Source organism: Sebastes fasciatus, chromosome 21, assembly GCF_043250625.1.
Source record: "Sebastes fasciatus isolate fSebFas1 chromosome 21, fSebFas1.pri, whole genome shotgun sequence".
Lineage (NCBI taxonomy): Eukaryota > Metazoa > Chordata > Actinopteri > Perciformes > Sebastidae > Sebastes > Sebastes fasciatus.
In genome coordinates this window covers 14310774-14338770 of record NC_133815.1, presented here as the reverse complement: position 1 = coordinate 14338770, position 27997 = coordinate 14310774, and the positions used below count along the sequence as shown (strand labels likewise).

Genomic DNA, 27997 nt, shown 5'->3' with positions numbered 1-27997 from the left:
GCTCACTATATACTCCTCAACATAGAACTCCTTTGATAGTGAGTAGGGAGTATTGAATGAGTGAATGATTTCGGACACAGCCAGTGTAATGTATGCATTTAACCTTTAATGGTTGTAAGATTTCACTCAAATATGTATTCAATCTCAACACTGTTTCTGATTTTTTTTTCTTCACAGCTTCAGTTGGACATGTAAACCAGTCAGCTCCATCTCCACCTCCTGTTTCCACCATGAAGTTCCCACTGCATCCCCTGTGCTCGTATTTCCTGCTAGTCTCCTAAAACACAACTTCGACCAGTTCCAGTTCACGCTCGCCATCCACAGCGGTGAGCGCTCAGCCTCATCAGAGACCTTCCTCACATTGACGCCAAATGTGATAGGGTGAGAGTTATAAAAAAAATGATATAACAGATGAAATTTGGATGCTATGAAGTGAATAGATATATTTGCCTCCATTAAACCGTGTACTGTACCTTGATACACCTTGTGATCATGTATTTAAATGTCTCCAATCCAGGAAGGTGACAGTTCACTGCCCTCAATGCATCGGAGACCAGGTGAACTGGGATCAGTCCTTCTCTGTCAGCGCCTTGTGTGAAGGCTGTGATATTTCCCCAAAACACATCCAGTACACCTGGAGCCTGTACTTAGTCAATGCCTCATCCAAGCCTGTCATAGAAGGTAAAAAAAAAACTCGTACACGAAGCTGCCATTATTTCATTTTCAAGAAAATAAATCCCCTTAATTTGATTCTTTTCTATTCTAGTCCCGTTTTGTTACACAGTGGATCTCAGTGCTCCGTCCACCATCATGGAGGGTCCTGCCATTTCCCCTCAGACTTCCACCCTGCATCCACCTGCCACAGATGCTTCACAGTACACCCGTGCTGACGATACCTCTGCTCCTAGAGGTATAACAGAAGGAATAACAGTCAAGTATGGCTGGTGTGTAATGAAATGTGACTGGCTTGTGTGCTTCCCAAGTGATCGCCTCTGTAAAAAGAGCCCTTGAGGACACCAATGGCATGCTGAAATAGAAAATAACACCATGTCACTAAACTTAACTCCCCTCTTTTCCTCCTCACACAGGTTTGACAGAACCCGAGCCCTCGCCTATCTCTTCTCTCGTCAACATAAGAACAGCAGGCTCAGGTAAGCTCTGGCAGCTTTCACTGTTTCAAATGGAAATTATCTCACAATGCAGGTAAATTGTAAAGAATATGCAACGTTCACCATTCTCACAGCGTTAAAGAACTGCAACGTAGAAGCATTTAAGACATTGACATCAATAGGGAGAATCAACAAGAAGCACTGCGCAAGGTGATAGTTACAGTAAAATGGACAGTTCATGAATTATTTAACATCTTTTCCTCTTTATGTCCAGGAGAGGAGCCCTTTTATCACCCTCTGGGGGAGTCTGACCCTGCAAAGCCTTTGTACTCCTCCACTGAATACCCGCCACTTACCTTTGACAACAGTGGCGTCCTATACTCAGATCACTTTGGCCGGAGTGACGTTATCAGTGAATTCCCAATTGATTCTGACTCCTCTGCTGACTGGGAGTTTTCTTTTCCTGTCCTGGAGAGCGGTGACTCGGGAGGTCGACAAGGTGAGACAAAACTGAGCTGAAACCTTTTAGTGAATATCAAACAGTTATTTAATTTGGTCTTTGAATTATAAAACTGATGGTGTTTTCAGTTATTCTGGCTGATTAGACCTCTCCACTCTCTGAAGCTAGGTGGAGCTATGCTGGGCATTATGTGAGGTTAACAAACTACCAGTGGTGGTATAAGTACATTTACACAAGTACTGAATCAATCAGTTCTGAGGTACTTGTACTATACTTTCTACACCACTACATTTACTTGATAGCTTTAGTAGTTACTTTGCAGATTCAGATTAATAATACAAATTTCCCTGGGGGGAATTCACAAGCTACCCAGCCGTATATAAAGTAGGACTGTTAACTGATTAAAATATTTAATCATGATTAATCACAACAACACGACACAATTAACAACACAAAACAATGACAAATATTGTCCAGAAACCCTCACAGGTACTGCATTTAGCATAAAAATAATATGTTCAAATCATAACCCAAGCCCAACAGGCAACAACAGCTGTCAGTGTGTCAGTGTGCTGACTTGACTGTGGCTTGCCCCAAACTGCATGTGATTATCATAAAGTGGGCAAGTCTGTAAAAGGGAGACTCGTGGGTACCCATAGAACCCATTTCCATTCACATACCTTGAGGTCAAAGGTCAAGGGATTCCTTTGAAAATGGCCATGCCAGTTTTTCCTTGCCAAAATGTAGCTTGTGTTTGGAGCGTTATTTAGCCTCCTTCGCGACAAGCTAGTATGACATGGTTGCTACCAATGGATTTCTTACGTTTTCTAGTTTCATATGATACCAGGATCTTAGCTTTAAAACTGAGCCTTCTACAAAGTAAAAATCGCAAGTTGCTTTATTGCATTAAAGAAATTAGTGGCGTTAATACAAATTTGCGCTAACGCATTATTATCACGTTAACTTTGACAGCCCTTATGTAAAGTAATTTAAATTAGCTCCACCTTTAATGCAACATTAACATAATATACATTAATGCATCAATAAATATAATCAAATAATATGATATGTTTTTCTGAAATGTATTTTTTGGTCACATTTTGCAGTATATGCAAGCCAGCATGCTTTTCTCACTATTCTGTCCCACAATCCTCTGCGCAGCGGATATATGAACAAGCGGGTCAAAGTTCAAGGCACAATGTTTTGAAGAAGTACTATGTTCCAATTGTATGCATACAGCATGCAAAAGTACGTACTTTGTAAGGGCAACTGAAGTATGTACTAAAAGTAAAAAAGAAAAGTATGGGATTTGCATTGTATGACTGTGCATTTAATCTGATTCTGTGACAGATTTAGATTATGATGTTCCCTTGATGAGCGCTGAGGAAGGAGACCCAGGGATTTCAGCAGGAAGACCCACAGGTGCAGTACATGTCTGTGTTTGTTAATGTCCTCTAGTGGGAGGTTGTGCGTTAATCACGTGCATATTATTCCCAGATGTGGATGGTGAGAGCTTCAGTCCAGGAGATGATTCAGCGTTCGATCCAGCGTTACATAAAGACGAGGGGAGTAATCTGGTGGATTCAAGACCATCTGTTGTGATCCAGGAGCCCATCTTGCTCGATTTACCCCGAGACCCAGTAGACAGAGGCCTTTTTGAGTCCTACACTTACACAGGTACATTATTCAAGAAACTCACAGACACACGTGTCCTTTCTTTTTCCACCAATCTAAGCCTTTAGATACCTTTCTCTCTCTTTCCATCTCTCCAGGCATTTCCTCCCCTTCGCTCAGCTTCAGACCGTTCAGTCTGAGGCCTGGGAGCAGATACATGTTGGAGGTCACTGCTAGTAAGTTTAACATCAACAACTGATATTTTTGCCAAAATGTAATGCGTTATCAGTACTGAACCATGGTAGAAAGAATAGATGCAATGACATATAAGCTTGAGCGTGAAATACAGATTCTGGAAGTCCAATATAACTCCTATATCAGTCATAATTCAGGTGAGGAAGGGTTTTTAAGCAGGAACAAAAAGTCCTTCCTGTTGTTGGATCTGATTGTCTTTCATCATTCATTGGCCAGAGAACTGTTTCTGAGCACATAAGCAGCTAAGATTACTTGGTAATTAAGAAATCATAGTTGAGGCTAAATGTTAATTGAATGTGATAACAGCATCAAGGGGAAAATGCAGTCGTCGCAGAAGTCCTGATTTCTTGATTTTCCTCACATTTGCTACAGTGCTTTTACATTTGTATCTACTTTAAGGCAAAATATAATAGGGCTGTGCAATATGAGGATATATATATATATATATATATATCATCAAAACTATATAAAAATGTCTATCATTTATATTTGTATTTATATTATTATTATTATTTATATTTATTTCCTTTTTCTCTATAAATTCCTTAAAAATGTTATGTTTATTTTGCACTCAAGTTCTTAAAATAAGAAAATACTCAGTACTTTTTATTTGTCAAGTATTTAATTCAAACAGGAGTATACAAAAATAGGCTTTACTATGTGGTTATTTCATATAGAATATGTATTTATTGAATTACCATAAAACATGCTATATCATGATATATATTGTTATAAAAATATGAAAAATTACCTATATTGTGATAGAAGATTTTGGCCATATCGCCCAGCCCTAAAATCTAATATTTCTATTCTAATTGTGATGCAGGATAGATGTAATGTGGTTTTCTGGGTTTGGGGCCACATTTGGTGTCTAAACTTAAAATAATAATGACAACATCAGTCCTATGTTAGCCCATCTTTTTATTTTTCTAATGAAAATTGAAGGGATGGATCTGGATGCTAATATAATTGTTACCTTTTGTACTCAGAATCTCATAATAGTTTTCTGGGCCGGACTCAGCTATTCTTAAAAACCAACCCTGCTCCAAAAGGCGTGATGTGCCAAGTGCAACCAGTCAAAGGAATGGAGTTATATACACACTTCAGCATCTTCTGCACCTCAGGGAAAGAGGTATACACTGTCTCTTACAGTAAACACACACACACACATACACACTCTCATAATCGTATTACTTTTTTGGCCCTGTGCATACTGAACCAGATGCGTGTTATTTAAGGTCCTTTGTATGTGAGCCATTTCCAAGTATTTTTTTAGTACGGGAAAAAAGTTTAATAGAGAGACAAATTTGACTGCTTTAACGGGGAGAGTGTTTATCTTTGTACACTTTATGTATTTGTAGTCTTAAAGAGTACTCTCAATCGCTAGATAATTTAAAGGAACAGTGTGTAACTTTTGGGGGGGATCTATTAGCAGAAATGGAGTATAATATTATATATACATATAGAGTGCGTCATGTTGCTCCGCCATGTTTCTACGGTAGCCCAGAACAGACAAACCAAACACTGGCTCTAGAAAGAGCCTTTCATGTTTTTACGTTACCTGAAGGCCACCGTATTCTCCGACATGCTTGTGAAACTGTGGTTACGTGAGCCGCAGGGTGCAAAACTGTGGTACCGCCAGTCGCCGTCTGACTTCCGTTGCTCCTAAAGTAGTGTTATTATGGTAAGGATGGCGGTAAATGGTGTTACCACAGTTTTGCAGTGGCTCACTTTACCACAGCCTTGGAAAGGGAAAAGTAAATGGAGCGTCATTCAGTTGGTTGTAATCTGCAACCACACCACTGGATGTCTCCAAATCCAACACACTGTACCTTTAAGGTACCTAAAGTACATGCTGAGATGTCATGATTGACAAAAATGTAATCATACCTTCTTATCTGGGGTCTTTTCTTTACTACCTCATACTTAATAATTACCCATACAATTTACTGGGAAAGTTTTCATTTTTTATAAATGGCAAATCTTTATATTTTACTAAACAACATGCACAGAAAGAAGTACACCCTTGACAAACTACAAATGTATCCACCTTTTCACTCCAGCTTTGATTTGTTTACACTGTTCTCAGCATGTCAACACTCACATGTGTATGTGTGTATGTGCTTAAGGACTTACTGTACAAGTACAGCATCAGTGTAGGAGACAGACCTCCCAGGATGCTGTATCAGGGGAGAGACTTCCAGTACTATTTCAGCCTTCCTTCTGGTGACCCCAGTAATGATTATAAAGGTAAACTCAAACACACAGACACCCTGATTTATAACTTTTATATTGCACACAAGGGTTGCACTATCATGACAACTTATTGCAGATAGTTCCTTTTAAGTAATTGAGTGATTAATTTTTGTGCTTGTAGTAACAATTTACACAGAGATCAGAAGCAGCACGTATGGAACGGCCACTAAACCCTGTCCTGTCACCGTCCGAGTCCAACCAAGCTTCTTCATAGACACCTCTTCTTCTTTTTCTTCCCATCTTGATCCTGATCTGGAGCTGTAAGAATCACCATATTAGGTCTATATTGCAGGGTTACTCTGTGTACTATACTATAGCTCAGGCAACAATAGTTTTTGCAGAGCATAGTGGACAATTGCAATGGCATATTTTGAGTGCCAGAAAGCTGGAGTTTACATATGGAGAGACAATTTACATTTTGAGAAGACTGACTCTGAAATTATTTAAAATCTTATCAATTTATTGTATTTTCATAACCTAGCAACACCTTCTAATAAGACATTATTTATAAAGTCTATATAAGTTGTAGCTAATAACTTTTTGATGGCTATCAAGATATTTATCAATACTTAATATACCTTTAATTATGTCAACTTTTGTGTTACCATCATGTCTGGAGTTGGTGTATATTTTAATAAGTTACTATTTATACAGTATATTGTTGTGTTATTAATATCTCTCTCTCTCTCCAGCTCAGAGTCAGGTCTGAGGAACCTGTCAGCTCTGGTGCGGATTGGAAACAGTGTGGAGATTCGTAACTACATCAGTCTCCTCTCCAGCATCCTGAACAGACTCAGCCTGGACACCGAGGCCAACACACACGCACAGAGACGCACACGCAATGTGCTCATTTGCATGGTGTGTGAGCTCGAGAGCAGTGGACAGGTACACACACACACACACACACACACACACACACACACACACACACACACACACAGACACATACAGACCTACAGTATATTACATCTCAAGATTGACAGAACCACATTTTTTGATTGCAAAAAATCTATCATCTACTCTGTATTCCTGTTTCTCAATGTTACATCCCTTTGTAGTCTAGGGTTAAGAGAAGAACATAAGCCGGTGTAATCACGAGTAAAGTTGCTGTTTATTAAAGGCCACAGGAAACAAATAATATCAATTATATTATTATATATAATACAAATTTAGTGCGTTTTATAACTAACCGGTACATCAAGAAATGAAAACACAAAAGTTCAAGTACACAGAAACTGGGTTAACATTTAAGAATTTATCTAAATTATCATATATCACAGTTAGATTTCAACAAACTTTTCCACCTTTTATAACATTTCATTTAATCCTAGGCATCGATGGTGGACAACATCTGCATTCTGAAAAACCTTTTAGAAGTTACAAGTCAGGTAAGTGTGTTTCCTTTCATTGACAAAGAGACACTATTAGATGTTGAAAGATAAAAAATTGTTTCTAATACAACACTTTATCCTGTTTAGGTGACATTAGCGAGTGCAAGACGAGTGACAGTTCACGTTCAGGTCATCTCAGAGCAGTTTTTGGAGTCCAGTGCTCCAGTCTGGTACTTTCTGGAGCAGAAGACACTCAACACCCTGGTGGCCCTGCTCTCATACAGCCTGCAAGCTGCCGTCACTAGTAATAACTTCACAACAGAAACGTCCACCAGTGCTGACATTACACAGGCATTAGAATCAGACCCACACGATGGAATACAGGACTCATCCAGTGGTGTTTACATCAGACGAGTAGGATCGATTTCAACAAAGCAGGCGGCGCGGCTTGTAGCTGATATTCTGCAGACTGCTACACACCTGATGCTGGTGAGAGAAGAGACAAACATGCTCTTGTGCATATCTACCATAGACTGTATATAAAGATGGACGGAATGACAGCTCCCCAAAAGTGAAGCCAAAACATCTTGATCGCCCTCTGGTGGCTGGCTGCAGTATAGGTCAGAAATCGCACGCCCTTAATGTTAGCGGATAGGACATGGGCCGAACTAAAAAGTCAAAGTACACGTCAAATATATTTTTCCCAAATATAGTTTCTGTCGTTTTAGGTAGTTCTTATCACGCTGATATTTGTTCAAGTGTTTTCTGATAAGTTTGGTTTTAATTAGTTATTTGATGCTATAAAAAGGGGGCGAGACGTCATGATTGGCAGCTGTGAGTCTCTCTCGCTGACAAGCTGCGGTCGTGCTCAGCTCACGATTGGTTTGGATGGGTGACCTTGATACTACGGCTCCACCGCCCGATCACTACTGTGCAGACTCTGACTGCAAATCACGTCAAAATCTCAAGATGGCAGGAAGTGTAGATGCGTCGTCCATCTTTATATACAGTCTACGATATCTACACATGAACTAACACATTTTCATATTTGTACTTCAATTTATCTTTTTACTATCAATCTCTTCTTTTCAGAAGTACATCCTGATCCACAAGGTTGAGGAGCACAGAGTCAGCACTGGTCTTCTCGCCTTATATGCCACATACCAAAACCAAACCTTCTCAGTCATCAGCGGTGACTCAACCACCTTCTACATGCCTGCCTCCCTGATCCAGCTTCTGTTTGTTCATGGCAGTACAGAGACTGAGAGCAGACCGCATCAACCATGTGTGCTCAGCATGCTGACTGAGCTCACCCACAGCCCTTACACCTGGGCCCACGATCCTGGAACGGTGAGACTGGCATACAGTATGATGACTCTGAGTGATTAAACGGCAAGGCATTGCTCTCATTTTCCTCTGCTGATTTCCAGCTGAGTGGACCAGTGGTTGACCTGAGTCTGTACAAGTGCAGCACGAGGAGAAAGATCCCTGTTCGCTCCCTCATTCAGCCCATAAACATCGAGCTGCAACAACCACCAAGAAACGTATGACTGTATTTCTTCTTTCTGCAAGTTGACTCCCTTTGCACCATATTACAACAGCAAAGCACATTGCTAAATGAAAGTGGGTGACCATGTGATCACGTCCATTCTGCAGAAGAGCTCTGTGCCCGAATACGTCCTTCTACGCAGCCAGGTCAACTACCACACCTTCAACATTACCCAGGAGCACTTGCAGCAGGCCATCCAGCTGAGTGTGGCGTTCACGCCGCCGCTCAACAAGGCGTTTCCCATCATGCTGCTATTCAGGTAGACTCACAGTGATTTGGGTTGTTGTTTTATAGCCATTATCATCTGATAGTTAGAGTAACATAATAACACAATCAGGTGGCTACCTCCGAGTCTGAGAAGTGATGCCTTAAACATGCATTCTTTCTAATAGCCAGCAGGAGGCGACTCCTCTGGTTACAAAAAGAAGTCAGATTGTTTAGAAGTCTATGAGAAAATGAGCCTACTTCTCACTTGATTTATTACCTCAGTAAACATTGTAAACATGATTTTATGGTCTCAATCGCTAGTTTCAAGTCTTCTTCAATACAGCATGATGTTCATTTAGTAAATTGTGGTCCTATTTAGAGTCAAATACCATAAAGTAGGGTATGCTTTAGGGCGTGGCTACCTTGTGATTGACAGGTCACTATCACGGCGTTGTCCGCTCTGGGAGTTGTCCATGTTTTCGTCGTAAAACTTTAACCCTTTCACAGTGTGTTTTCAGTTCAAGAAAGTTAATTGTAACATTTTGGTTGCTTAAAAACTACTTAGCTTATGTCTACTTAGCTCCACCCTCTCGTGTCACTTCTGGTTGCAAAAAAACATGATACCGACAGCCAAAATGTAGAACTCAAGGCTTCAAAACGGCAGTCCACAAACAAATGGGTGACGTCATGGTGACTACGTCCACTTCTTATATACAGTCTATGAACACAATCTAATAATTTGAATTAGTTTTTGAGTAAAAGGTCAAACCAAGAGTCTCTGTTGTGGCAGGATGTTTGAGAGGCCGACTCCCAGCATGCACCATCTGCACAGGATTCACCACTGGGAGAGCAACACCACCCGTTTCACTCTGCCCCCATCCTACCTCAGTGGTAAGAAATTCCTTGGTTCCATGTGTCTAATGTAATGCAATACCTGTTATTACATGACTTTGTATTTATTTATTTATTTATATTTTCATAGTGACAAGTATACAGCGTGGACCAATGCCACATTCACAGCATTATAGCCTAAGCTAATTTGCTATGCTGTACCTAGATGGGTATTTATACAAATACACAAAACTCAACACGAAAACGCATACAAAACAGAACAAAAGATAAATAATGATACAATAAAACTCATCAGTTAATAACTGACTAACATTGACGAATCAGTGTTGATAATCAAAACGTTAAAAGCCTATTTGCTGTGTTTTAGTGAAAAGACAAAGATGATTAATAAATGAAGTGTCTAAGAACACAATTGTACCCTTTCCCAATGGGATTAATAAAGTACTCTATCCATCTATCTATCCATCTAATATTTACTTGTGTTGAAATTACTTAAAACTTCTAGCTGCAGGGGTTGGTCACCTGGCCCTGTTGAATGCTGATTTTGGGAAAGGACCCAAACTCAAGCACCTGAGTGAACAGGTCAGCTACAGTCTCACAGTGGACACCAGCATGTGTTTGTCCTGGGACGGCCACCAGGGGGCCTGGACACACCACGGCTGCAAGACACAACAAGCAGACACAACTACTGCAGTCAACTGCAGGTAAGGCATGGATTAAGCATGTGGGCATGAGAACGTGAGACCTTCTCTGAGGGAAACACACATGTTAGAAATAACTGTACATAGGGAGGATTCACGTAAATGAATCACTTCTTACTTGTTGGTGTTTGCTGTTTGTCTCAGTTGTCACCAGTTGAGGCCGCTGACTGTGGTGCAGAAGCAGATCCAGAACAGCCATGACACAACCGGCCTGGACCCATTTCTAAGGTGACCCCATTCTCCTTAGACTTGGATGATGTATTTAACCAGAGAAAACAAAATATGTTGGATACTTAAACTGCAGTAGTAACTTGGACCTTGGATTTTGGAATAATGGTCCAGTATGACACACATAGGGGTGACCAGGTGTCCCACTTTACAAGGGACTGCACAGCATCTTTATCCCTTGTCCCACGTCCTACATATTGAGACAATGTCCCACATTTTCATTGGCTCTAGTTTTCAAAAGTCAAACCACTGCAGGCCAGACGCTTTTTTAAAATCTGGCATTTATACAATGAGAAGCAGACATTTAATCACTCAGTCATTCTGCTCTCTCTCCCTCTCTGTCACTTCAGTGTGACCGGGGATCTGACAGTACTGGGAGTGCTGGTGCTCTGTGTGTGCCTGTACATCCCGTGGTTGGTGGTGTGTAAGAGAGCTGATGTCGCCTCCGAGGCGAATCGGAGAGTCCACTACCTCTCTGACAACTCCCCGTGTGACCCATATCTCTATGCTGTTACAATCCACACTGGTCTCTGCTCTGCAGCCTGTATGAGTGCAAAGGTAAGGCTGCTTTTTGTTCCTTTAAACCAGCTGCATTTGTCACATTGCTTTCTACTGCACATAAATGTTGTCAAGTACTTTGATAATAGGATATTCTTGCAATAAGCAGCACCGAGTTAAGTGTTTGTCTCCCTTCATGAAACAGTTTTAATTTCTTCTATATGGCTCTGATGAGGTTTGGTGCATGAATGGACTCATAGAATAATGTTGTGCTACTATAAAAGTAAATATGACATCTGATTCATATTTATTAACACTAGAACTTAACATGTTTTCAAACTGTGTAGACTTTGTTTGTTATTGTCAGAGGACTTTCTTATCGTAATACCTGTCTTCTTCATGTAACCAGACAAAAATGAACACATACAAACAGTTATCTTGATTTATTTAGCAAACACATATGTTTAATAGTGTGATGTTGAAACTTAATAAAAATGGACTGGGTGTTTTACAGCTGACTTCACAGAGCAAAAAGTTGAAATCCACTGAAAGTGGTACGATTAAACGAACTATCATAAATATGATAGCCTTTGTGCAGAACCATGTAGACCACATCTCCCTTTTCCAGTTGAAGAACAAATGCATTAGAAAAAGAGACGTAACCTCCGTCATCATTTGCATCGTCACCTCTAGTAATTATCTTGTCATTGTGATTTAGTGAAATTCTTATATAAGTGAAATTTAATACACCCCACCCGTTGAATCTGAAGTAGTAGGCTCCTCTGGCTGGGGCTGTGAAGATACCTGCAACAAAGGAGAAATTCAGCGAGGAGTCAGAACTCTCTTTCACCCTTCTCACTATTAAATTAAGTCTTCTGTTAATTCAGTAGGAACATTTGTTCTAATTGCTTTGGCCCAGCTACATCAGTGTGTTTCTCGCCAAAAGCTCTAGGTTTGGTTTTGTTGCCTTGTATGCACAAGTAGATCCGTTTCCTCAGCAGAAAAACGCTCGCCTCTCCAATTTGCCATTTAAATAGCAACGCGCCAATGTGCTGACGCACCTGGCCATACATAATATGTGTGTAGGTGAAAGAGCTGTGTACCTGTAGTTGGGTTGTAGGCCTGGCCGATATTGGTGAAGACTTTACTGAACTTAAGTGTGGTTTCAGTATTGAAGGGTCCAATAGTTCCCGCGTCAGTAAGACCAACTGAAAACGCCACCTTTGGACGGTCTGTGGGAATGTAGAAGATGCACATAGAGAAAACTTCACTGATTTACAGTCTATGAACAAATGAACCTGTACATGTACTGTGTTGAAAATAGTTTTCCTCATTGACATAATGATATTCAGCCATACAGCTTAGTGACACTGCAGTCATTTGGAGGCTGATATCCAGCAGGCTTTGAATTCCAGTAGAATCAGTAACAGCTGAATAACATCACTTCTGCTTAATTTATTAACAGTAGTTATAAATACTGAAATCACTCTGCATTTTTCTGCTCTGAATATGCTCATTAGTTTACTATTTACGTTCTCACTGCTAACATAATATGACATTTTGACTTTTAATAATGGTTCATGTAACTTACCTGCATTCTCTCTCTTGAGCTCCTCCACCTCGTTTTCACTGGAGCTCATTCTGGTTTCCAATACTGTGAACACATTTCACTTTTTTATTGTAAAATCGAAATATGTTTGTCAGTTTTTTCACGTTTTCTGTTGATTACTTTGTAATCCTACCTGTGTTCTTATTTTCGCTTGCTGTTACTCTAGCCAGAAGATCTGCAATAAAGGGAAAACAATTATAAATAGATTATGTATGATGATTGTGATCATTTTAACATTTTTGGCAGGTCCAAAATTAATGTTTTGTTTATCTCTGTGGAAGATATCTGACGTTTGGTTCCAATTTCTAACAAGGCTTGTGAGCCAATAGTAAAACGACGTTGGTATCACGTGGTATCTCTGGGTCATCAGTTAGTGTGGAAAAAACGGATAAATGAGCAATGGAACGGGTGAGGGAGGGTGCGAGATATAATGGCTGAATTTTATCAATAGCACCTTTAATTATGTTTTTGTAACTTACCCATGTTCTCTCTCTTGAGCTCCTCCACCTCGTTTTCACTGGAGCTCATTCTGGTTTCCAACACTGAACACATTTAACATTTTTATTGTAAAATAGAATTATGTTTGTCAGTTTTCTCATTTGTCATTGATCACTTTGTAATCCTACCTGTGTTCTTATTTTCGCTTGCTGTTACTCTAGCCAGAAGATCTGCAATAAAGGAAAACAATTAATGAATAGATTAGTTCAACAACCGGATGTAAAACCTCAAAAGTAAATGTTATTGTGGAGGCGTTATGTTTTTGGATTGTCCATCCGTCGCGATATCTTAGGAACGTCTGGAGGAAATTTCTTCAAATTTGGCACAACCGTCCAGTTGGACTCAATGATTAACTGATTAGAATTTGGGTGTCAAAGGTCAAAGTCTCTGTGACCTCACAAAACATGTTTTTGGCCATAACTCAAGAATTCAACACTAATTATGACAATTTCACAGAAATGTCTAACAGGATGAAATGATGAAGATTATTCTGGCCCCCAATACTGCAAAAACATTTTCCACCAAAAGGTTAATTATGCCCTGACCCTTTTCTTTGTCTCACTAAGTATATTGTCATTGCATAACATACAGTATTATGCCAAATTATACATTTAGATTTTGTAGCTTACCTATGTTCTCTCTCTGGAGCTCCTTGATCACATTTTCATTGGCGCTCATTCTGGCCTCTAAAACTGTGAACACATTTAATGTTTTTCATTGTGAAGTAGCTTTTCCACCAAAAGGTTTATTATGAGTCTTATATCGTAATCTCAATAGATACACACAGTACACACTGCAAACCTTAAAGACATACTTTTTATTTTGGAGGTTGACCAAATAGGAAACTGTCACAAATATGAATTCATTTTATGAAAGTAAACAGATGTAAATGTTTACCTGCATTCTTGCTTTCACTGGCTGTCAGTCTGGCCTGTGTGGCTGGGTTTAAAGCAATAAATTAGTCCTAAAAGTAATCAGTGCCATTAATGAACATTGCATGAATCTGTGTCGCACTATGTGACTGACAATCAGTTTGTTTTATTAAATGTGTCACCTGTATTATCTTGCTCCAGCTTCTCGATCTTGCTCTTGCTGTACCTCAGCTCCACCTTTTGTTCGATGGCCATGTCTCTCAGCTCCTTCAGCTCAGCCCAGATGTCAGGGGTGATGCTGGTCTGGCTGCTGCTCTGATCACCCTGAAGCTCAGATTGAACCTCTATATTGTTGTTCCCTCTATCTGCCTGGATGATATCGTTCCCTGTCTCCCCTCCTCTCTCACTCTGAGCCCATGTCCATTGCAGACAGAACAGCAACGCCAGACAAGCTGCAGCACTCCTCATTCTGAAATATCACCTGTTTAGACAGCGAGATGCAGTCTGACACGTCTCGCTCATTTTCCTTCTTTATATACACGTAAACCAGGTCACTGAAGAGGCGTATGAGAATTAAACAGGTGTCTTTGATAACAAATTTAAAAATACCTCAAAAGATCCTTGAACACTGAGCTGATTTTAAAGTAAACGACAAATAGTTAGAATGATGTTCTATTAAATTAATTCATAATGCATGCTTTTAAAATAACATTATTGTTTAATGATCATGAGCACAATACCGTTTGTGGAATTTCAGTCTAAGTGTGTATGGTTTGATTTCCCAGACGTAGGTTATAAAGAGTTAAGTTAGGAGATATTAACTAACACTAGAACTTAACATTTTTTCAAACTGTGTAGACTTTGTTTGTTTTTGTCAGATGACTTTCTTATTGTAATACCTGTCTTCTTCATGTAACCAGACAAAAATGAACACATACAAACAGTTATCTTGATTTATTTATCACACATATGTTTAATAGTGTGATGTTGAAACTTAATAAAAATGGACTGGGTGTTTTACAGCTGACTTCACAGAGCAAAAAGTTGAAATCCACTGAAAGTGGTACGATTATACGCATCATCAAAAATATGATGGCCTGAGTCCAGAACCATGTAGACCACATCTCCCTTTTCCAGTTGAAGAACAAATGCATTAGACAAAGAGACATAACCTCCGCCATCATTTGCATCGTAACCTCTAGTAATCATCTTGTCATTGTGATACAATGTAATACTCATATAGGTTGAAAGTAATGAACCCCACCCAATGAATCTGAAGTAGTAGGCTCCTCTGGCTGGGGCTGTGAAGATACCTGCAACAAAGGAGAAATTCAGCGAGGAGTCAGAACTGTCTTTCACCCTTCTCACTATTGAATTATGTCTTCTGTTAATTCAGTAGGAACATTTTTTCATATTGCTTTGGTCCGGCTATATCAGTGTGTTTCTCGCCAAAAGCTCTAGGTTTGGTTTTGTTGCCTTGTATGCACAAGTAGATCCGTTTCCTCAGCAGAAAAGCGCTCGCTTCTCCAATTTGTTGAATCTGCCATTGAAAAAGCAATGCGCCAATGTGCTGACACACCTGGCCATACATAATATGTGTGTAGGTGAAAGAGCTGTGTACCTGTAGTTGGGTCGTAGGCCTGGCCGATATTGGTGAAGACTTTACTGAACTTAAGTGTGGTGTCAGTATTGAAGGGTCCAATCTGTCTCGCGTCAGTAAGACCAACTGAAAACGCCACCTTTGGACGGTCTGTGGAAATGTAGAAGATGCACATAGAGAAAACTTCACTGATTTACAGTCTATGAACAAATGTACCTTTTTCATGTACTGTGTTGAAAAATAGTTTTCCTCATTGACATAATGATATTCAACCATACAGCTTAGTGACACTGCAGTCATTTGGAGGCTGATATCCAGCAGGCTTTGAATTCCAGTAGAATCAGTAACAGCTGAATAAAACTATTTCTGCTTAATTTATTAACAGTAGTTATAAATACTGAAATCACTCTGCATTTTGCTGCTCTGAATATGCTCATTAGTTTACAAATTCCATTCTCACTGCTAACATAATATGATATTTTGATTTTAATAATGGTTCATGTAACTTACCTGCATTCTCTCTCTTGAGCTCCTCCACCTCGTTTTCACTGGAGCTCATTCTGGTTTCCAATACTGTGAACACATTTAACATTTTTATCGTAAAATAGAATTATGTTTGTCAGTTTTCAAATTTTTCATTGATCACTTTGTAATCCTACCTGTGTTCTTATTTTCGCTTGCTGTTACTCTAGCCAGAAGATCTGCAATAAAGGGAAAACAATTATAAATAGATTATGTATAATGATTGTGATCATTTTAACATTTTTGGCAGGTCCAAAATTAATGTTTTGTTTATCTCTGTGGAAGATATCTGACGTTTGGTTCCAATTTCTAACAAGGCTTGTGAGCCAATAGTAAAACAACGTTGGTATCACGTGGTATCTCTGGGTCGTCAGTTAGTGTGGAAAAAACGGATAAATGAGCAATGGAACGGGTGAGGGAGGGTGCGAGATATAGTGGTTGAATGTTATCAATAGCACCTTTAATTATGTTTTTGTAACTTACCCATGTTCTCTCTCTTGAGCTCCTCCATCTTGTTTTCACTGGAGCTCATTCTGGTTTCCAACACTGAACACATTTAACATTTTTATTGTAAAGATGAATTATGTTTGTCAGTTTTCACATTTTTCATTGATCACTTTGTAATCCTACCTGTGTTCTTATTTTCGCTTGCTGTTACTCTAGCCAGAAGATCTGCAATAAAGGGAAACAATTAATAAATAGATTAGTTCAACAACCGGATGTAAAACCTCAAAAGTAAATGTTATTGCGGAGGCATTATGTTTTTGGATTGTCCATCCGTCGTGATATCTTAGGAACGTCTGGAGGAAATGTTTTCAAATTTGGCACAACCGTCCACCTTTAATTATGTTTTTGTAACTTACCCATGTTCTCTCTCTTGAGCTCTGCGACCGCATTTTCACTGGTGTTCATTCTGGCCTCCAAAACTGTGAAAAGTTACAAAAGTTTAACTGTAAACTTCACTTTGATCATTGCCTCACTAAATATGTTTTCATTAACATAATATACCATTATTATAGCTGACCTGTATTGTCTCTCCTGAGTTCTTCCACCTTGTTGTTACTGGCACTTATTCTCACCCCCAATACTGCAAAAACATTTTCCACCAAAAGATTAATTATTCCATTCGCCTTTTCTTTATCTCACTTATAGTATATTATCATTGCATAACATACAGTATTATGCCAAATTATACATTTAGATTTTGTAACTTACCTATGTTCACTCTCTGGAGCTCCTTGATCACATTTTCACTCGAGCTCATTCTGGCCTCCAAAACTGTGAACACATTTAATGTTTTTCATTGTGAAGTAGCTTTTCCACCAAAAGGTTTATTATGAGTCTTATATCTAAATCTCACTAGATACACACAGCACACACTGCAAACCTTAAAGACGTACTTACATTTTACTCTGGAGGTTTACTAAATAGGAAGCTGTCACAAATATGAATTCATTTTATATATATATGTATATTTATAAAAGTGAACAGATGTAAATGTTTACCTGCATTCTTGCTTTCACTGGCTGTCAGTCTGGCCTGTGTGGCTGGGATTAAAGCAATAAATTAGTCCTTAAAGTAAACAGTGCCATTATGAACATTGCATGAATCTGTGCAGCACTATGTGACTGACAATCAGTTTGTTTTATTAAATGTGTCACCTGTATTATCTTGCTCCAGCTTCTCGATCTTGCTCTTGCTGTACCTCAGCTCCACCTTTTGTTCGATGGCCATGTCTCTCAGCTCCTTCAGCTAAGCCCAGATGTCAGGGGTGATGCTGGTCTGGCTGCTGCTCTGATCACCCTGAAGCTCAAATTGAACCTCTATATTGTTGTTCCCTACATCTGCCTGGATGATATCGTTCCCTGTCTCCCCTCCTCTCTCACTCTGAGCCCATGTCCATTGCAGACAGAACAGCAACGCCAGACAAACTGCAGCACTCCTCATTCTGAAATATCACCTGTTTAGACAGCGAGATGCAGTCTGACACGTCTCGCTCATTTTCCTTCTTTATATACACGTAAAACAGGTCACTGAAGAGGCGTATGAGAATTAAACAGGTGTCTTTGATAACAAATTTAAAAATACCTCAAAAGATCCTTGAACACTGAGCTGATTTTAAAGTAAACGACAAATAATTAGAATGATGTTCTATTAAATTAATTCATAATGCATGCTTTTAAAATAACATTAATGTTGAATGATCATGAGCACAATACCGTTTGTGGAATTTCAGTCTAAGTGTGTATGGTTTGATTTCCCAGACTTAGGTTATAAAGAGTTAAGTTAGGAGATTGTTCTTCTTATGTGGATTTAAATATCCTATATATATATGTATATATATACTAGGATATTCTGACAGTAAGCAGCACAGAGTTAAGTGTTTGACTCCCTTCATGAAACAGTTTTAATTTCTTCTATATGGCTCTGAGGAGGTTTGGTGCATGGATGGACTCATGGAATAATGTTGTGCTACTATAAAAGTAAATATGACATCTGATTCATATTTATTAACACTAGAACTTAACATGTTTTCAAACTGTGTAGACTTTGTTTGTTATTGTCAGAGGACTTTCTTATCGTAATACCTGTCTTCTTCATGTAACCAGACAAAAATAAACACATACAAGCAGTTATCTTGATTTATTTAGCCCACATATTTTTAATAGTGTGATGTTGAAACTTAATAAAAATGGACTGGGTGTTTTACAGCTGACTTCACATAGCAAAAAGCTGAAATCCACTGAAAGTGGTACGATTATTCAAATCATCAAAAATAGGAAAGCCTTTGATCTGAACCATGTAGACCACATCTCCCTTTTCCAGTTGAAGAACAAATGCATTAGACACAGAGACATAACCTGTGTCATCATTTGCATTGTAACCTCTAGTAATTAGCTTGTCATTGTGATACAGTGTAATACCTATAGAAGTTGAAGTTAATACACCCAACCCAATGAATCTGAAGTAGTAGGCTCCTCTGGCTGGGGCTGTGAAGATACCTGCAACAAAGGAGAAATTCAGCGAGGAGTCAGAACTGTCTTTCACCCTTCTCACTATTAAATTATGTCTTCTGTTAATTCAATAGGAACATGTTTCTAATTGCTTTGTTCCGGCTATATCAGTGTGTTTCTCGCCAAAAGCTCTTGGTTTGGTTTTTGTTGCCTTGTATGCACAAGCAGATCTGTTTCCTCAGCAGAAAACCGCTTGCTTCTCAAATTTGCTGAATCTGCCATTTAAATAGCAACGCGCCAATGTGCAGACACACCTGGCCATAAATAATATGTGTGTAGGTGAAAGAGCTGTGTACCTGTAGTTGGGTTGTAGGCCTGGCCGATATTGGTGAAGACTTTACTGAACTTAAGTGTGGTGTCAGTATTGAAGGGTCCAATCTGTCCCGCGTCAGAAAGACCAACTGAAAACGCCACCTTTGGACGGTCTGTGGGAATGTAGAAGATGCACATAGAGAAAACGTCACTGATTTACAGTCTATGAACAAATGTACCTTTTTCATGTACTGTGTTGAAATAATATTTTCCTCATTGACATAATGATATTCAGCCATATAGCACAGTGACACTGCAGTCATTTGTAGGCTGATATCCAGCAGGCTTTGAATTCCAGTAGAATCAGTAACAGCTGAATAACATCACTTCTGCTGAATTTATTAACAGTAGTTATAAATATTGATATCACTCTGCATTTTGCTGCTCTGACTACGCTCATTAATTTACTAATTCCATTCTCACTGCTAACATAATATGCCATTTTGACTTTTAATAATGGTTCATATAACTTACCTGCATTCTCTCTCTTGAGCTCCTCCACCTCGTTTTCACTAGAGCTCATTCTGGTTTCCAATACTGTGAACACATTTCACTTTTTTATCGTAAAATAGAATTATGATCGTCAGTTTTTTCACATTTTCTGTTGATTACTTTGTAATCCTACCTGTGTTCTTATTTTTCGCTTGCTGTTACTCTAGCCAGAAGATCTGCAATAAAGGGAAAAAAAATAATAAATAGATTATGTTTAATGATTGTGATCATTTTAAAATTTTTGACAGGTCCAAAATTTATGTTTTGTTTATCTCTGTGGAAGATATCTGACGTTTGGTTCCCATTTCTAAGAAGGCTTGTGAGCCAATAGTAAAACGACGTTGGTATCACGTGGTATCTCTGGGTCGTCAGTTAGTGTGGAAAAAACGGATAAATGAGCAATGGAACGGGTGAGGGAGGGTGCGAGATATAGTGTGTGAATGTTATCAATAGCACCTTTAATTATGTTTTTGTAACTTACCCATGTTCTCTCTCTTGAGCTCCTCCACCTCGTTTTCACTGGAGCTCATTCTGGTTTCCAACACTGAACACATTTAACATTTTTATCGTAAAATAAAATGATGTTTGTCAGTTTTCACATTTTTCATTGATCACTTTGTAATCCTACCTGTGTTCTTATTTTCGCTTGCTGTTACTCTAGCCAGAAGATCTGCAATAAAGGGAAACAATTAATAAATAGATTAATTCAACAACCGGATGTAAAACCTCAAAAGTAAATGTTATTGCGGAGGCATTATGTTTTTGGATTGTCCATCCGTCTATTCTCGTGAACATGATCTTAGGAACTTCTGGAGGAAATTTCTTAAAATTTGGCACAACCGTCCAGTTGGACTCAATGATTAACTGATTAGAATTTTGGTGTCAAAGGTCAAAGCCTCTGTGACCTCACAAAACATGTTTTTGGTCATAACTCAAGAATTCATACACTAATTATGACAATTTCACAAAAATGTCTAACAGGATAAAATGATGAAGATTATTCTCGCCCCCAATACTGCAAAAACATTTTCCACCAAAAGGTTAATTATGCCCTGACCCTTATCTTTGTCTCACTTATAGTATATTATCATTGCATAACATACAGTATTATGCCAAATTATACATTTAGATTTTGTAACTTACCTATGTTCTCTCTCTGGAGCTCCTTGATCACATTTTCATTGGCGCTCATTCTGGCCTCTAAAACTGTGAACACATTTAATGTTTTTCATTGTGAAGTAGCTTTTTCACCGAAAGGTTTATTATGAGTCTTATATCGTAATCTCACTAGATACACACAGTACACACTGCAAACCTTAAAGACATACTTTTTACTTTGGAGATTGACCAAATAGGAAACTGTCACAAATATGAATTCATTTTATATATATATGTATATATATATATTTATAAAAGTGAACAGTGGCTGGGTTTAAAGCAATAAATTAGTCCTAAAAGTAATCAGTGGCATTAATGAACATTGCATGAATCTGTGCAGCACTATGTGACTGACAATCAGTTTGTTTTATTAAATGTGTCACCTGTATTATCTTGCTCCAGCTTCTCGATCTTGCTCTTGCTGTACCTCAGCTCCACCTTTTGTTCGATGGCCATGTCTCTCAGCTCCTTCAGCTAAGCCCAGATGTCAGGGGTGATGCTGGTCTGGCTGCTGCTCTGATCACCCTGAAGCTCAAATTGAACCTCTATATTGTTGTTCCCTCTATCTGCCTGGATGATATCGTTCCCTGTCTCCCCTCCTCTCTCACTCTGAGCCCATGTCCATTGCAGACAGAACAGCAACGCCAGACAGACTGCAGCACTCCTCATTCTGAAATATCACCTGTTTAGACAGCGAGATGCAGTCTGACACGTCTCGCTCATTTTCCTTCTTTATATACACGTAAAACAGGTCACTGAAGAGGCGTATGAGAATTAAACAGGTGTCTTTGATAACAAATTTAAAAATACCTCAAAAGATCCTTGAACACTGAGCTGATTTTAAAGTAAACGACAAACAGTTAGAATGATGTTCTGTTAAATTAATTCATAATGCATGCTTTTAAAATAACATTAAAATTGAATGATCATGAGCACAATACCGTTAATAGAATTTCAGTCTAAGTGTGTATGGTTTGATTTCCCAGACTTAGGTTATAAAGAGTTAAGTTAGGAGATTGTTCTTCTTATGTGGATTTAAATATCCTATATATATATATATATACTAGGATATTCTTACAGTAAGCAGCACAGAGTTAAGTGTTTGTCTCCCTTCATGAAACAGTTTTAATTTCTTCTATATGGCTCTGAGGAGGTTTGGTGCATGGATGGACTCATAGAATAATGTTGTGCTACTATAAAAGTAAATATGACATCTGATTCATATTTATTAACACTAGAACTTAACATGTTTTCAAACTGTGTAGACTTTGTTTGTTATTGTCAGAGGACTTTCTTATCGTAATACCTGTCTTCTTCATGTAACCAGACAAAAATAAACACATACAAACAGTTATCTTGATTTATTTAGCACACATATTTTTAATAGTGTGATGTTGAAACTTAATGAAAATGGACTGGGTGTTTTACAGCTGACTTCACAGAGCAAAAAGTTGAAATCCACTGAAAGTGGTACGATTAAACGAATCATCAAAAATATGATAGCCTGACATCTGAACCATGTAGATCACATCTCCCTTTTCCAGTTGAAGAACAAATGCATTAGACAAAGAGACATAACCTGTGTTATCATTTGCATCTGAACCTCTAGCAATTATCTTGTCATTGTGATACAGTGAAATATATATAGCAGTTGAATATGTTGCACCCCACCCATTGAATCTGAAGTAGTAGGCTCCTCTGGCTGGGGCTGTGAAGATACCTGCAACAAAGGAGAAATTCAGCGAGGAGTCAGAACTGTCTTTCACCCTTCTCACTATTAAATTATGTCTTCTGTTAATTCAGTAGGAAATTTTTTTCGAATTGCTTTGGTCCGGCTATATCAGTGCGTTTTTCTCCAAAAGCTCTGGGTTTAGTTTTGTTGCCTTGTATGCACAAGCAGATCTGTTACCTGCAGAAAACCGCTCGCTTCTCAAATTTGCTGAATTTGCCATTTAAATAGCAACGCGCCAATAAGCAGACAAACCTGGCCATACATAATATGTGTGTAGGTGAAAGAGCTGTGTACCTGTAGTTGGGTTGTAGGCCTGGCCGATATTGGTGAAGACTTTACTGAACTTAAGTGTGGTGTCAGTATTGAAGGGTCCAGTAGTTCCCGCGTTATTAAGACCAACTGAAAACGCCACCTTTGGACGGTCTGTGGGAATGTAGAAGATGCACATAGAGAAAACTTCACTGATTTACAGTCTATGAACAAATGTACCTGTACATGTACTGTGTTGAAAATAGTTTTCCTCATTGTCATAATGATATTCAACCATACAGCTTAGTGACACTGCAGTCATTTGGAGGCTGATATCCAGCAGGCTTTGAATTCCAGTAGAATCAGTAACAGCTGAATAACATCACTTCTGCTTAATTTATTAACAGTAGTTATAAATACTGAAATCACTGTGCATTTTGCTGCTCTGAATATGCTCATTAGTTTACAAATTCCATTCTCACTGCTAACGTAATATGATATTTTGATTTTAATAATGGATCATGTAACTTACCTGCATTCTCTCTCTTGAGCTCCTCCACCTTGTTTTCACTGGAGCTCATTCTGGTTTCCAACACTGAACACATTTAACATTTTTATTGTAAAATAGAATTATGTCTGTCAGTTTTCACATTTTTCTTTGACCACTTTGTAATCCTACCTGTGTTCTTATTTTCGCTTGATGTTACTCTAGCCAGAAGATCTGCAATCAAGGGAAAAATTAATAAATAGATTAGTTCAACAACTGGATGTAAAACCTCAAATGTAAATGTTATTGCAGAGGCGTTATGTTTTCGGATTGTCCATCCGTCTATTCTCGTGAACACGATATCTTAAGAACGTCTGGAGGAAATTTCTTCAAATTTGGCACAACCGTCCAGTTGGACTCAATGATTAACTGATTAGAATTTAGGTCTCAAAGGTCAAAGCTACTGTGACCTCACAAAACATGTTTTTGGCCATAACTCAAGAATTCATACACTAATTATGACAATTTCACAGAAATGTCTAACAGGATAAAATTATGAAGTGATGACATTTTGGACATGGATGTAAACGGCAACTTGACTGGTTGATGGAGGCATACAACCACGAGGCGGTTATCTAGTTAAAGGTCTTTTTGATAACATTTTTATGTAGATGAATATTTAAAAAAATAATACTACATCCACAGAGCTTTTAGAAAGGTGCAGAATAAAAGTATGGTTCTTCCTGAAAAAAAAATATTATTATTGTGATCATTTTAAAATTTTTGGCAGGTCCAAAATTAATGTTTTGTTTATCTCCGTGGAAGATATCTGACGTTTGGTTCCCATTTATTACAAGGCTTGTGAGCCAATAGTAAAATGACGTTGGTATCACGTGGTATCTCTGGGTCGTCAGTTAGTGTGGAAAAAACGGATAAATGAGCAATGGAACGGGTGAGGGAGGGTGCGAGATATAGTGGCTGAATGTTATCAGTAGTACCTTTAGTTATGTTTTTGTAACTTACCCATGTTCTCTCTCTTGAGCTCCTCCACCTCGTTTTCACTGGAGCTCATTCTGGTTTCCAACACTGAACACATTTAACATTTTTATCGTAAAATAGAATTATGATCGTCAGTTTTTTCACATTTTCTGTTGATTACTTTGTAATCCTAATAATTACAACTAGTTGATCAACTACCAGATGTACATCTCATCAATATGTTGAACTTGTTGATGCTTAATATATCTTTACTTTTTTTTTCTCACTTTTGGACATAACATCTGAGAGAGTTTTACACAACAACACGTGTTCTAACATAATAGACAATGTTTACTTTTTAATGGTTCATGTAGCTTACCTGCAGTCTCTCTCTTGAGCTCCTCCACCTTGTTTTCACTGGAGCTCATTCTGGTTTCCAATACTGTGAAAACATTTCAGATTTTTATCGTAAAATAGAAATATGTTTGTTATGTTTTTCAGTGATCACTTTGTTAACCTACCTGTGTTCTTATTTTCGCTTGCTGTTGTTCTCGCCAGAAGCTCTGCAATAAAGGGACAAATTAACAAGTAGATTAGTTCAACAACCGGATGTAAAACCTCAAAAGTAAATGTTATTGCGGAGGCATTATGTTTTCGGATTGTCCATCCGTCTATTCTTGTGAACACGATATCTTAGGAACGTCTGGAGGACATTTCTTCAAATTTGGCACAACCGTCCAGTTGGGCTCAATGATTAACTGATTAGAATTTAGGTGTTAAAGGTCGAAGCCACTGTGACCTCACAAAACATGTTTTTGGCCATAACTCAAGAATTCATACACTAATTATGACAATTTCACAGAAATGTCTAACAGGATAAAATTATGAAGTGATGACATTTTGGTCATGGATATAAACGGCACCTTGACTGGTTGGTGGAGTCATACAACCACGAGGCGGTTATCTAGTTAAAGGTCTTATTGATAACATTTTTATTTAGACGAATATTAAAAAAAAAAAAACACAATACATCCACAGAGCTTTTAGAAAGGTACCGAATAAAAGTATGGTTCTTCCTGAAAAAAAAATATTATGATTGTGATCATTTAAAAATGTTGGCAGGTCCAAAATTAATGTTTTGTTTATCTCTGTGGAAGATATCTGACGTTTGGTTCCCATTTCTAACAAGGCTTGTGAGCCAATAGTAAAACGACGTTGGTATCACGTGGTATCTCTGGGTCGTCAGTTAGTGTTGAAAAAACAGATAAATGAGCAATGGAACGGGTGAGGGAGGGTGCGAGATATAGTGGCTGAATGTTATTCAGCTTGTTATCACCTTTAATTATGTTTTTGTAACTTACCCATGTTCTCTCTCTTGATCTCTTCCACCTCGTTTTCACTGGAGCTCATTCTGGTTTCCAATACTGAACACATTTAACATTTTTATCGTAAAATAGAAATTTATTTTTCAGTTTTCATATTTTTCATTGATCACTTTGTAATCCTACCTGTGTTCTTTTTTTCACTTGCTGTTACCCTAGCCAGAAGATCTGCAATAAAGGGAAACAATTAATAAATAGATTAGTTCAACAACCGGATGTAAAACCTCAAAAGTAAATGTTATTGCGAAGGCATTATGTTTTTGGATTGTCCATCCGTCGCGATATCTTAGGAACGTCTGGAGGAAATTTCTTCAAATTTGGCACAACCGTCCACCTTTAATTATGTTTTTGTAACTTACCCATGTTCTCTCTCTTGAGCTCTGCGACCGCATTTTCACTGGTGTTCATTCTGGCCTCCAAAACTGTGAAAAGTTACAAAAGTTTAACTGTAAACTTCACTACGATCATTGCCTCACTAAATAGGTTTTCATTTTTAACATAATATACCATTATTATAGCTGACCTGTATTGTCTCTCCTGAGTTCTTCCACCTTGTTGTTACTGGCACTTATTCTCGCCCCCAATACTGCAAAAACATTTTCCACCAAAAGGTTAATTATGCCCTGACCCTTATCTTTGTCTCACTTATAGTATATTGTCATTGCATAACATACAGTATTATGCCAAATTTTACATTTAGATTTTGTAACTTACCTATGTTCTCTCTCTGGAGCTCCTTGATCACATTTTCACTCGAGCTCATTCTGGCCTCCAAAACTGTGAACACATTTAATGTTTTTCATTGTGAAGTAGCTTTTCCACCAAAAGGTTTATTATGAGTCTTATATCTAAATCTCACTAGATACACACAGTACACACTGCAAACCTTAAAGACGTACTTACATTTTACTCTGGAGGTTTACTAAATAGGAAACTGTCACAAATATGAATTCATTTTATATATATTTATAAACGTAAACAGATGTAAATGTTTACCTGTATTCTTGCTTTCACTGGCTGTCAGTCTGGCCTGTGTGGCTGGGATTAAAGCAATAAATTAATCCTAAAAGTAATCAGTGCCATTAATGAACATTGCATGAATCTGTGCAGCACTATGTGACTGACAATCAGTATGTTTTATTAAATGTGTCACCTGTATTATCTTGCTCCAGCTTCTCGATCTTGCTCTTGCTGTACCTCAGCTCCACCTTTTGTTCGATGGCCATGTCTCTCAGCTCCTTCAGCTCAGCCCAGATGTCAGGGGTGATGCTGGTCTGGCTGCTGCTCTGATCACCCTGAAGCTCAAATTCAACCTCTATATTGTTGTTCCCTCTATCTGCCTGGATGATATCGTTCCCTGTCTCCCCTCCTCTCTCACTCTGAGCCCATGTCCATTGCAGACAGAACAGCAACGCCAGACAGACTGCAGCACTCCTCATTCTGAAATATCACCTGTTTAGACAGCGAGATGCAGTCTGACACGTCTCGCTCATTTTCCTTCTTTATATACACGTAAACCAGGTCACTGAAGAGGCGTATGAGAATTAAACAGGTGTCTTTGATAACAAATTTAAAAATACCTCAAAAGATCCTTGAACACTGAGCTGATTTTAAAGTAAACGACAAATAGTTAGAATGATGTTCTATTAAATTAATTCATAATGCATGCTTTTAAAATAACATTAATGTTGAATGATCATGAGCACAATACCGTTTGTGGAATTTCAGTCTAAGTGTGTATGGTTTGATTTCCCAGACTTAGGTTATAAAGAGTTAAGTTAGGAGATTGTTCTTCTTATGTGGATTTAAATATCCTATATATATATGTATATATATACTAGGATATTCTGACAGTAAGCAGCACAGAGTTAAGTGTTTGACTCCCTTCATGAAACAGTTTTAATTTCTTCTATATGGCTCTGATGAGGTTTGGTGCATGGATGGACTCATGGAATAATGTTGTGCTACTATAAAAGTAAATATGACATCTGATTCATATTTATTAACACTAGAACTTAACATGTTTTCAAAC

The 27997-nt window shown here is 38.3% G+C and overlaps 3 protein-coding genes and 2 pseudogenes across 3 annotated transcripts in view; 1 reads left to right on the top strand and 4 right to left on the bottom strand.

Annotated features, from left to right (window-relative positions):
* pkd1l1 (polycystin 1 like 1, transient receptor potential channel interacting) overlaps positions 1 to 27997 on the top strand; it is a 63660-nt gene that overhangs the window by 9474 nt on the left and 26189 nt on the right. Inside the window, exons 11-31 of the mRNA XM_074622725.1 lie at positions 178 to 381; positions 518 to 681; positions 767 to 910; positions 1089 to 1151; positions 1384 to 1623; positions 2926 to 2991; positions 3067 to 3246; positions 3342 to 3419; positions 4428 to 4570; positions 5568 to 5688; positions 5816 to 5954; positions 6387 to 6579; positions 7026 to 7082; positions 7173 to 7562; positions 8118 to 8375; positions 8456 to 8569; positions 8685 to 8833; positions 9572 to 9672; positions 10139 to 10337; positions 10479 to 10562; positions 10913 to 11120. Of these exons, the coding sequence (XP_074478826.1) occupies positions 178 to 381; positions 518 to 681; positions 767 to 910; positions 1089 to 1151; positions 1384 to 1623; positions 2926 to 2991; positions 3067 to 3246; positions 3342 to 3419; positions 4428 to 4570; positions 5568 to 5688; positions 5816 to 5954; positions 6387 to 6579; positions 7026 to 7082; positions 7173 to 7562; positions 8118 to 8375; positions 8456 to 8569; positions 8685 to 8833; positions 9572 to 9672; positions 10139 to 10337; positions 10479 to 10562; positions 10913 to 11120 (3295 nt within the window). The remainder of the gene's footprint in view (positions 1 to 177; positions 382 to 517; positions 682 to 766; positions 911 to 1088; positions 1152 to 1383; positions 1624 to 2925; positions 2992 to 3066; positions 3247 to 3341; positions 3420 to 4427; positions 4571 to 5567; positions 5689 to 5815; positions 5955 to 6386; positions 6580 to 7025; positions 7083 to 7172; positions 7563 to 8117; positions 8376 to 8455; positions 8570 to 8684; positions 8834 to 9571; positions 9673 to 10138; positions 10338 to 10478; positions 10563 to 10912; positions 11121 to 27997) is intronic.
* LOC141759782 (uncharacterized) lies at positions 11499 to 14527 on the bottom strand. The gene is made up of 6 exons (XM_074622125.1): positions 14222 to 14527; positions 13149 to 13211; positions 12803 to 12844; positions 12652 to 12714; positions 12164 to 12292; positions 11499 to 11864 (listed from the first exon to the last, which is right to left on the bottom strand). The coding sequence occupies exons 1-6, from the start codon at positions 14505 to 14507 to the stop codon at positions 11581 to 11583; spliced, it is 867 nt and encodes a 288-aa protein (XP_074478226.1). The 5' UTR covers positions 14508 to 14527; the 3' UTR covers positions 11499 to 11580.
* Positions 14997 to 18128, bottom strand: LOC141760054 (uncharacterized; annotated as a pseudogene).
* Positions 18806 to 21819, bottom strand: LOC141760014 (uncharacterized; annotated as a pseudogene).
* LOC141759779 (uncharacterized) lies at positions 22562 to 27512 on the bottom strand. The gene is made up of 9 exons (XM_074622119.1): positions 27119 to 27512; positions 26962 to 27003; positions 25945 to 26007; positions 24963 to 25025; positions 24629 to 24691; positions 23798 to 23839; positions 23651 to 23713; positions 23164 to 23292; positions 22562 to 22857 (listed from the first exon to the last, which is right to left on the bottom strand). Exons 1-9 carry the CDS (start codon positions 27402 to 27404, stop codon positions 22574 to 22576), a joined length of 1035 nt encoding a protein of 344 aa, XP_074478220.1. The 5' UTR covers positions 27405 to 27512; the 3' UTR covers positions 22562 to 22573.